Source organism: Hyaena hyaena, unplaced genomic scaffold (genome assembly GCF_003009895.1).
Source record: "Hyaena hyaena isolate Hyena2069 unplaced genomic scaffold, ASM300989v1 scaffold_549, whole genome shotgun sequence".
Lineage (NCBI taxonomy): Eukaryota > Metazoa > Chordata > Mammalia > Carnivora > Hyaenidae > Hyaena > Hyaena hyaena.
In genome coordinates this window covers 583,891-595,373 of record NW_024081180.1, presented here as the reverse complement: position 1 = coordinate 595,373, position 11,483 = coordinate 583,891, and the positions used below count along the sequence as shown (strand labels likewise).

The following is an 11,483-nucleotide window of genomic DNA, read 5'->3' as shown; positions in this document are numbered from 1 at the left end:
GTTTAGTAGATTATTTAAAATAGAAAACTAATTACTGAACTATCAAAGAAGGCTCCAAACTTTATAGGGTAGTAAGATGCATTTTTATTTAAAAGAAGAACTTTTTTTAAGTTTGTTTATTTTGAGAGAGTGAGAAAGAATCCCAAGCAGGGTATGTGTGGACAGCCCCTGATGTGGGGCTCAATCTCAAGAACTATGAGATCATGACCTGAGCTGAAATCAAGAGTCGGATGCTCAACCACCAGGCACCCCTCCAGTTCTTTCTAAACATTATTTTATTTTTTTAAGTAATGTCTACACCCAACGTGGGGCTCAAACTCACAATTCCAAGATCAACAGTAGCATGCTTCACTAACTGAGTCACCCAAGTACCTCTCCCCAATTCTTTACCTATTATTACCACTGCTTAAAGCAGAAGAAAATGATACTCCTTGTTAGCCTGTTCCCTGATCCCTCTTCCACTTTTGTTCTTTAGTGCATATTTCATTAAGTTATTTTTGTAAATTATCTCCAGGTAAGACAGAACAGAGACCATGAAAAATAACCCAGGAATAGGTTCTGTGGAGAGGTTTTTCCTTTTAAAAACTGGTCTTTTGTTACAAGCTAAAACTATGGTAATTGATCATTTTAAGCCAAAAGTGTTGTATATTTTAGGCAAATATTCTAGATTACTAGATAATTACCCAAATATGCTGAAAACTATTTTCAGGTCAGTGAGTTCAAATATTCAAAAAATTATTAAATGCTAAGTGCAGCCTGGTATTCCTATTTAATAATTCTACAAATATTTATTGGAGTTCTTATAGTACATCATATTCTTAAAAATCATTTATTAAATTTTCCTCTCCTAGCAATAGCCTCTTTATTTGCAGTTCCACCCCAAACTGTCCCTAAGAGATCTCTTTCATTCTGTAATGCCTCCTCGAAACAAAGCTCTTTGCCTGAAGAAACAGATTTTTTCAAAGCTCTAATTACTTCTGGTGGCCCTTTGATAAACTGCTTTAGCCACTCTTGTGCCTCTTCTAGACATTCAGTTTCATCTGAAGACTGCAAGACCTCATCAACCATTCCTATGTTTAAAGCTTTTTTTGGATCCAGTTTGAGGGCCCCACTTAACACTTTGAGAGCCTGTCTACTGCCGATTATTTCAACTAGGCGGGTACTACCGCCCCAGCTTGGTATTATACCCATCTCCTTGTGGACAAATCTGATCTCACTCACTGGTGTCATTAATCTGCAAAAGAGAAAAGAAAAAACTTCATTGTAACTCAGTATATGTAACTAAGTATATATAATTGTAACTAAGTATATGTGCTTTAGTCATAAAGTAGTATTCCTTACCTGATCTGAAATGTCCGTGGTTCTTTATAGGTAGGTCTGTTATATTAAAACCAAAGTTCAAACTATCTAAGTATACATACGATTCAATTTACTATATAGTACTGAATATTTCCCTTTGAAAACAGTATCTGCATTTTCTTTGTGCTTATCCTTTACTTTGCAAAATAAGAATTTAGTTTTTATTTTGTTTCTAAAATCCCAGATTATCTTTTTAAAGTGAATAGTGGCCTAATGAAAAAACCTGGATTAAGTGGAAATATAGGAGTAGGAAATGTTAGGGTCATGCCATGGGGGGGTTGGGGGGGGGTGCAGAGTAAAGTTAAGGTCAGTAGTTGTCAGGAAAAAGTTGGTTCTTAATCCAGCATCTATACAGCCTTTGAGCAGGTATTTACTAACCACCACCTATGTCAGGTTGTCTAGGTGTGGGACTACAACAATGACCAAAAGAAAACTGTGCTGAGTTTACACTCCTGTTAGGAGAGAAAGATACTGAACAATATAGAACCAGTGGTGATAAGTGCTATAAAGAAAAATAAAACGGGGCAAAGGACTAGACAATGAGGATATGTATGGTGGAGGTTTTAACTAATGTTAATTAGTCCTCAGAACAAGCATAGAGGTACAGTAGTATCCCCATTTTACAGAGGGAAACTGAAGCCCCAGACAGAGATTGAATAAATAGCTCACTCAAGGCCATGCCACTGTAACAGCCAAAATTTAAACACAGGAAGGTTAGCTTACTATGTGTGCTCCTAACCTCAGTACACAGAAAAGCGAGTCTAGGATGGAAACGGATGCAATTAAGTTGACAGTAGCTTGGGTTAGACTAAGAAAGAGTAGTGATTTCCTATAGCAGAGATGCATTCTCCCAAATGGCGTTTTTATGAATTGGGTGACTAAGAAACAAAGTGGAACAAGAAAGGGAAGTGTTAACACAAACAAATTAGTGGACACAGCAAAAGGCTTCATATTTCCCAGTTAAATATGTGTACATTAGCAGAATGTACAAAGCTATAGTATATAGGAAATGGTGTTAATGTGAGTTTTAGTTTGACTGCAACTTCAATGAGCTTTCACTCTTCAAGCCTCTAATTTGGGACAAAGGTCATGTCTGAATTTTAAATTTTTAAGAAAAATCATTGCTTTCAAACTACTGCCTCCATGAAAGAAGACCTTACATTAGTTCTGCTTTCCCAAGTGTAAATGCTCGGCTGCAGGTGTTCTGGTTCCATGAGCACCAAGAACAACAGACTCTTAGTCTTTGACTCTTTCATCAGGAAAAATATTCCAGTAAATTCTCACAAAAGCCTATTTATTAACCCACTGGGAAAGATAACTTTCTCTTCACAGCTGTGAATTCCTACAAGGGAAAATCTGCCTCAATTATGAACAATTGCTTTTGGAGGCAAATAGCCATGAAAATAGTAGTTTTCAATGAATTTAAATGGGAAGGAAGAAGGAACAAACTGCCTAAGAATCTGAATCTAACCCCAAAACTGTGAGAGGAGTACTTGCCTTGTTGTAATAAACAGAAAACCATGTCAAAAATGAAAAAAGTGAAACAAATAATGTCTTACAGTCTTAGAGATAGGAATACTGTTAATACTGAACACAACTCCATAAAACTTTTCACAGCATAAATTGAGTATGTCATGGTTCTAAATTATATCCTAGAATTGACACAGATGTTGACTCAGAACTGGCTTACACAATACAGAGAAGGATTATGTTGGAAATAAATTCATTTTGATTCAACTGAACTTACAAAAGTTGGTTAAAGCCTAAGATGTTGGAAAAATGTAGATGAGCTTATGACAACAAAAGTTATTATGTATGTAAGCCTGCTTATATTTGGAATTCTCTGCTTCTAAAGAAGAATCTCTTTATACCATGTACTTTTTTCTTTTCCATATTTTTCTTTTTCCTTTTTGAATCATATTTTACAACTCTTAATAAATCTTGAGGTAATCTTTGTAAAAACTACCTGTTGTGATCAAACTCTGACATCCATTTTTTAAAAATTTTAATGGTTATTTTTTGAGAAGAGAGAGAGAGAGCTGGGGAGGGGTGGGGGGAGGAGGACACAGAATCCAAAAACAGGCTCCAGCCTCTGAGCTGTCAGCACAGAGCCCAACCTGGGACCCAAACTCACAAACATGAGATAATGACCTGAGCCAAAGTCGAACACTAACCACTAAGCCACCCAGTAGCCCTGACATCCATTCTTTATATATGCCTGGGATGTGTTTGTTTACTGATATACATTTAAAGTTTATTTATTCAGAGAAAGAGCACAAGAGCCCATGCAAGCAGAGGAGGGGCAGAGAAAGGGAGAGAGAGCATTCCAATCAGGCTCTAATAGCACAGAGCTCAAGGTGTGGCTCCAATTCATGAGCTGTGAGATCATGACCAGAGCAAAGATCAGAGTTGTATGCCTAACCAATTGAGCCACTCAGGTGCCCTAACATTTAATATATATTAGTAAATATTACCAAGAAACTTTATTAATGACAAAAGAACACAAGATAATTTACTCTAACAGAGAAATACAGAACATTTAGATGATAACCTTTCACAAAACCATTAATCCAAAAAATTAACATTTAAATACAAAATTTTAAATGGTGATATCCATAACCCACAAAGAAAATGTCCAATCAACAAGATATATCCGAATGCCTATAGAATTTAGATGCAGTTATACTACCTGTTCTGTAATTTACTGCAGGGGATAATCTACATGGAAAGCTGTAAGAACTAAATCTTAAAATTCTGATGATGTACAGCAGACTCAATTTATACAATGATATTGAACGCCTTTATTTTGACAATTAAAAGTATCTTCTATTAGTATAATTATTATTGGCAATGTTTAAAATCTCCCATGACACCTTAGTAGAGAGGAGATGAGGAAATTAATCAAATGTGGATACACACCTCTTTACTGTTCGGATGCAACAGTAAACTACCCATAATGAGAAAAACTAACACCCGTGACAGGTGTTTTAAAGTCAATGTTGATACCTGGAAGGACTTGTTCAGTGTGCTAGAACTTTCTAATAAGTTACCTATAAGTTCCAGCCTTTGAGCAAATGTATTCAAGAAAAACAATTTTAAAACAATTAACAGGGGCGCCTGGGTGGCTCAGTCAATCAAGCATCCGACTTTGGCTCAGGTCATGATCTCTTGGTTCTTGAGTTCAAGCCCCACATCATGCTCTATGCTGACATCTCAGAGCCTGGAGCCTGCTTCCAATTCTGTGTCTCCCTCTCTCTCTCTTAAAAATAAATAAACATGAAAAAAACCCACACATTTAAAAATAAAACAACAAATTTTACTTAAAAAGGAAGTTTTTGGGTAAAATTTATAAAACATTTTAAGAACTTTATTTCTAAACAACAGTACTTTTAGTGAACTATGCAATAAAGAATTGAGAAACAAATAATTGTGTTTGGAGACAGTAAGGCCTTGATGTGAAGCACACAGACTTGAACCAGAGTGCAGGCTCTCCCACTAAACTGGGTGCACAGCTACACCCTATAAAATACAGCACAAAAAAAGACATGCAGTATAAAGAGGATGAGTAAGATTAAACTATTTAAAATCCCTGGGCTTCAGTATGCTTGCTTAAAAGACAAATATAATAATAGTACTTATGCCATAAAATTATTATGAATATTAAATAAGTTAATATATGAAAGGTGTTTAGAATATATATGCCACAATTTGTTTTAAAAAACCTTAGAGGAGAGATTGTGTTTGTGTTTTTTTTAAGTTTATCCATTTTCTGAGAGTGTATACAAGCAGGGGAGGGGCGGAGAGAGAGGAGGAGAGAAAGGCTTGATACCACAAATCACAAGATCATGACGTGAGCCAAAATCAAGAGTCAAAAGCTCAATCGACTGAACCACCTAGACACCCTGAATTTGTTTAAAAAAAAAAAAAAAAAAAGTGTGAAATCTGCTTCAGTCACATGCATAGTAGAGAACAGTATTATTTATACTTTTATTTGGAATATAAAAGTTGTATATATTTTGTAGCCTCACAGTGCCTGACATATATTAAACTCTATGTGTACTGGCTTTTATTAAGTTGGTTGCATTGATAGGTCACTACAAATGATAGCAGTGTTTCTGCCAGACAAATAGTATAAAGTTGTTTCCTGGATGAAAATGACTTAACCCCTAAAGTCCCAAAAGTAAAAAAAACTATACTTATACCGTGAAGCCCAGCAAATGATGGTATACTATCCTTTCTCATATCTGTTAACAAGACTACAAAATATATACAATTATTTTATTTTTTCAAGTAATCTCCACACCCAATATGGTGCTCAAACTTACAACCCCGAGATCAACAGTCACACACTCCACTGACTGAGCCAGCCAGGCACCCCTATATACAATTTATTTCCAGACAGTGAGAAATAATACTGTATCTTACTATAGATAAGGCTGAAGCAAATGATTCCAAGTTGATTTTTTTTAAAAAACAGATATATCTAGGATTAACTTAAAGAATACTGTGTAATCTAAGTAAAAGCATAAATATTTCAAAATTTTAAAGCATTCATGCTACAAATGAATACGATGTCAGATAGTTAAACTTTGGAATTACCAATGTAAATAAACTTTTGTCTAGGCTAGAAACTGCTAGTCCTTTTAGAGTGCATATTAAGAGCCAAAGACAACAAAGCAATTTGTGGTGACATGAGGAATTGCAGCATGTAAACAGTACATAATTAGCAACAGCACCTCTGATCACAAACAATACTTTAAAGTCACACCTTGAACATAAGCCCTTATTTGTTTGCACATGTACTTATTTTCCTGGCACCTTCTCCCTTCTCCTTTCTACCTGACATCACATCTCCTGACATATTATGAAAAAGAGAAGGCAAGAACCCAGAGATTCTTCCCTACCCTCAGGTGATCGGCCTCATGAGGCTCCGCTTATTTTATGCAGAGACAGCCTATGTAAGAAAGTGTACGGGTGAATGAGTGCATTTTTGTATTCATGGGTGTGTTTGGGATGATGGTAGAGTGAGGGAGAAGCAGACAGGAAAAATGTTTTGGGATATCAACTGTGATTTTAACATTCAGTCAGTAATCCTGGCCTGGTCAGAGGTGAATTTTCTTGTTATTACAGGATCTAAAGTAAGAATTCCCACATAAACAAGTCAACATAGATAATGTGACTGCTTCCTGAGGTGGACATCTCCTATTCAGGGAAAAGGCATTCCAATCAAAAATGAAATTCACTTTTTAATTATTCTGAGATCTGGGATATGTGTGTGTCTCTGTCTATATGTGCATACACATTTGTCTCTGTGCAAGTGGGTGTATGTTATATATAGATATTTTGCATTTTATTTAAGAAAAGGGCTACTACCTACCTAGCTCCCTTGGGACAAGCATGCTTACAGCTCCCATTTTTTGTAATACACCTTGAACTAATGGGTAGCAGCTAGTCATGCTAATACTTTGGGCTAAAGGTTATTTACATTCATGAAAACAATGTTAAAGAATGGAAACAAATTAGGCAAGCTCTAAATTGCATAGTTGAGAATTTTATTTTATTAGGGAGATGTAGGAATAAAAATGTGTTTTTCATCCTGTATAAACAACTAAATCCTAGATCTTCCAAAGAAAAATGGGAAAAGAAAATGCAGACAATTCACACACACACACACACACACACACCAATGAACGTGAAAATTTATGCATTACCAAAAAACTTAAAAACTGCAAATTCAAATTCAAATTTAATTTTTCATTATCAAAATTAGAAAAGCTGTTTTAAAAGATTATATTCATGGGGCACCTGGGTGGCTCAGTCAGATAAATGTCTGACTCTTGATTTCGGCTCAGGTCATGATCTCCCAGTTCTGGAATCAAGCCCTGCATCGTGCTCTGTGCTGACAGCATGGAGCCTGCTTACAATTCTCTCTCTCCTTCTCTCTTTGCCCCTCCGCTGCTCACTCTCTCTCAAAATAAATAAATAAACTTTAAAAAAGTTTTAAATGAAAACTTAAAGATTATACTCCTATAAGACAGGATCCTCTCAAAGAGACACACATACACCACTGGTATTAATATAAATTGGTAGCATCTTTCCTGAAGGATAACTTGGCACTATGCACTATGAAAGTTAGAACATCTTCATATCTCTAAGTACTTGAATTACTTGCAGGATTTATTCTAAGAAAATCATCTGAAATGTGGGAAAGCATTATGTGTAAGGTAGTTATCATAGCATTAATCATAATGGAGAAAGGTTGGAAACAACCAAAGGAGGATATTTTAGTATATCCACATTGATGGAATATTTTGTACTTATTAAATTCATGTTTTCAAGTATATTTAATGATATGGGAACACTACCATTTTATAAACTATATACCATGTGATCCTAATTTTTTTAAATAGAAAATTATGTCTATTTTAAAAAGACATGAAGAAATCACACCACAACACTAATGCTAGTTATCTTTAGATGGTAACAACTTTACTCTTTTACTCTACACATTATATTTTAATCTGGAACCTTGTTATTCAATGTGTGGTGTGTGGGCCAGCAACATCAGCACCATCTCAGGCTTAACCTCAGATCTATGAAATCAGAACTGCATAGTTTTTAGTAAAATCCCCATGTGATTCATATTTACTAGAACGAGCACATATCATTTTATAATCAGAAAACAAACATTTTTAAAATATCATCACCTGTATTATTTACTATTGATGCTATAACACAAATTCAGTGGTTTAAACAACGCTCATTATCTCAATTCTATAGGTCAGAAGTCTGGGTAACCATGGCTCAACGAGGATCCACTGCTTAGGCTGACAAGGCTGAATCAACGTGTGGGAAAGACTGCTTTCCTTTCTGGGGTTTCTAGGGACTAATACACTCCCAAACTTTGTCGGACTGTTGGCCAAATTAAGTTCCATGCAATTTTAGAACTGAGGCCCCTATTTCTGTGCTGGCTTTCAGTGGGGGGTTGTTATTTTCTAAACACCACCTGCATTTCCTTAGTTTCAGGTCCCCTTTCTCCATCTTCAAAGACTTTTCATGCCTCTAATCTCTCTGACTTCCCATTCTGCCTCATGTCTTTATTTTTTAAAAGTTCATGTGATTAGATTGGGCCCACCCAGATAATCCAGAATAATCTCCTTGTTTTAGAGTCCAGAACCTTAATTACAGCAACAAGTTCCCTTTTGTCAAATGTTAATATATGAACAACATGGGTGTTAGGGGTGCTGATCTCACGCAGTCAAAACTCCATGTATAACTTTTGACTCCCTCAAAACTTAACTCCTAATAGCCCACTGTTGACCAAAATCCTTACCAATACCATAAACAGTCAATTAACACGTATTTTATATATGTATTATATATTTTTACAATAAAGTAAGCTAGAGAAAAGAAAATATTAAGAACACCAAAAGGAAGAGTCCATACATTTAACAGTATTGTGACAAATCCAGGTATAAGTGGACCCATGTGATACAAACCCATGTTGTTTAAGGGTCAACTTGTAACAAATCTTAGGGGGGGGCGCTGCTATTCTGTCTACCTTATCACCTCAACGCATAATGGAAGTACTTAAGCCTGACTTTCCATCATTCCACTGTGCTATTCATTTTCCAGCCCTAACACATTTTTCTTACAGCGCTACAACAGGTAGCTCCCACCACCACCATCACCCACTTCTCACCTTTCACCTTCTAGATAACTTTTCCCTAACTATCCAAGGATTTTTTTTTTTGTTGTTGTTCCATTGTTTTACTCATTAGTAAGTAAAAACTCTATGGGGAAAACAATCTCCATTAGGAAGAAATAATGAGGGGCCCCTAGGTAGCTAAGTTGATTAAGCTTCCAACTTTGGCTCAGGTCATGATCTTGTGGTTTGGGAGCTTGAGCCCCACATGGGGCTCTGTTCTGATTGCTCAGAGCCTAGAGCCTGCTTCGGATTCTGTTTCTCCACTCCTGGCCCCGCCTCTCCCCCAATCGTACTCTGTCTCTCAAAAATAAACGTTAAAAATTTTTTTTAAAAGGGAAGAAATAATGAGGATTTGCTGGAACTATAGCGTTATTACTTTTAGGTGAATGTTAAAAGCATTCTAACACCTGTTGAGGAATCCAGATTTCATAAGTGAAGACACTATACCAACATAGTTCCAAAACCCCAAACAAGATTTTCTTCCTCCAAAATTAACTGAGTGAAAACAGAATATAAAGGCATGATTGGTTCTCTGCTGTCACTTTAAAGAACAACATGGTACAGAAATAAGGGAAAAAAAGGTATATATCATAGTGGAATTAATGTATTCTGTTAAGAACTTTTTCTAATTACAAAATATTTCAAATACACAGAAAATAACATACTCATGCACCCACCACTCAGATTTTACAGATGTTCACATTTTGCCACACTTATTTCTGAACTCTATTCTCATCCCTTTGCCTTCTCTTCCTGACTTCTTTCTGTCCCCAGTGGCAGCTAATATCCTGAAATTGGTGAGAATCATTCCCTGCACAATTTAACTTTTCTTTTTAATTTGAGAAAGAGAGAAAGCATGCATGTGAGGGAGAGGTGCTGAGAAAGTGGGAGAGAGAGAGAATCCCAATGTGGGCATGAACCCACAAACCATGAGATCATGACCTGAGCTGAAACCAAGAGTGGGCACTTAACCAACTGAGCCACCCAGGTGCCCCACGATTTAAATCTTAATAAATATTCTATATATTAATCAAATGGTAAACTTTTGCATGAAGTAATAATATTTCAGCATTATGTCTAGTATCTCAAAATACAGTGTACTCTTACTAACCAACACTGGTTTGAAATTGGTCAATATTACTTTGGCAGGTAATTTCTATATTGGGAAGGAATTCATCAGACTATATCATAGTGTGATAACATGAACCATTAAGATAATTCAATTAACTCTGTCTATTCTGATTTATCCCTTCCAATCTTTAGGACTGTTTCCTATTTTTAGCTATTATGAATGGTACTGCTATGAACATTCTAGTATGTGTCTGTAGGTGTCTGTACACATTTCTACTGCATTTATACAACAGTTTTATATTGCAGTTTTGTAGGTTTAAAGTCCAACAAAAGACTCACTCGTTTAAAATCAAGATTTCAGTAGGACTACATTCCTCTCTAGAGACTCTAGAGGAGAAGTCCATTTCATTTCCTTGCCTTTTCTAGCTTCTAGGGCCTGATCACAATTCTTGGCTCATGGCCATACTCCTCCATCTTCAAAGCTTGTGTTATGGGTTAAATCCTTCTCACAGTGCATCAACTCTGATCTTGCTTCTGTCGGTATACCTCCTTTTCTGACTCTGAACTTTTCAGCTTCCCTATAGCATTTTTAGGAACTTTGTGGTTGTACTGGGCCCACTCTCCCAAAATAATCCCCCTATTTTAAAGTCAGTGGAGTAGCAACCTTACATCCATAATCCATCTGCAACTTAACTCCCCTTTGCTATACAAGGTTCCAAGGGTTAGGATATAAACATTTAGGGAAGGCCATAATTCAATCAACCACATACAGAAACAGAATTACTGTGCCATAGGGTATGTGACATTCAACTTTAATAGATACTGGGCATTTTCCATTCTATCAACTTACACTCCCATCAGTATTTCTGAGAGTTGCAATTGATATAGACCATCTTTTTTATTTTAGCTTTTCTTGTGGGACTATAGTAAAAAGGAATGGTTTTAATTCACAGTTCTTTAATGACTAATGGAGTTCATTGCTTTTTAACCTATTTTTTTGGCCAGTGGCCAGATATCCTCTGAGAAGTCAGTTCAAGTTTTCTGCCCATTTATTTTAACTGGGTTATCTTTTTTTTTTTTTAATGTTTATTTATATGGGGGGAGGGGTGTCAGAGACAGAAACAGAATCAGAAGCACAGAGCCAGACACAGGGCTCAAAACTCATGAGCTGTGAGATCATGACTGAGCTGAAACCAGACACTTAACCAACTGAGCAACCCAGGTGCCCCAGGTTTTCTGTCTTAATGCTTTGAAGGAGTTCTTTATATATTCTAGCTATGTCTTTTTTAAGATACAAATATTGAGATAATCTTCTCTTACTCTGAAAGTTCATTTTCATCCTTTT

At 36.1% G+C, this 11,483-nt stretch overlaps 1 protein-coding gene across 2 annotated transcripts in view; it reads right to left on the bottom strand.

Moving 5' to 3' along the window:
• Positions 1–252: 252 nt before the first annotated feature.
• ECHDC1 (ethylmalonyl-CoA decarboxylase 1) overlaps positions 253–11,483 on the bottom strand; it is a 48,481-nt gene continuing 37,250 nt past the window's right edge. For both annotated transcript variants that reach the window (XM_039255845.1, XM_039255844.1), the window contains exon 6: positions 253–1,234. In XM_039255845.1, coding sequence (XP_039111776.1) covers positions 826–1,234 — 409 coding nt within the window. In that variant the 3' untranslated portion in view covers positions 253–825. The remainder of the gene's footprint in view (positions 1,235–11,483) is intronic.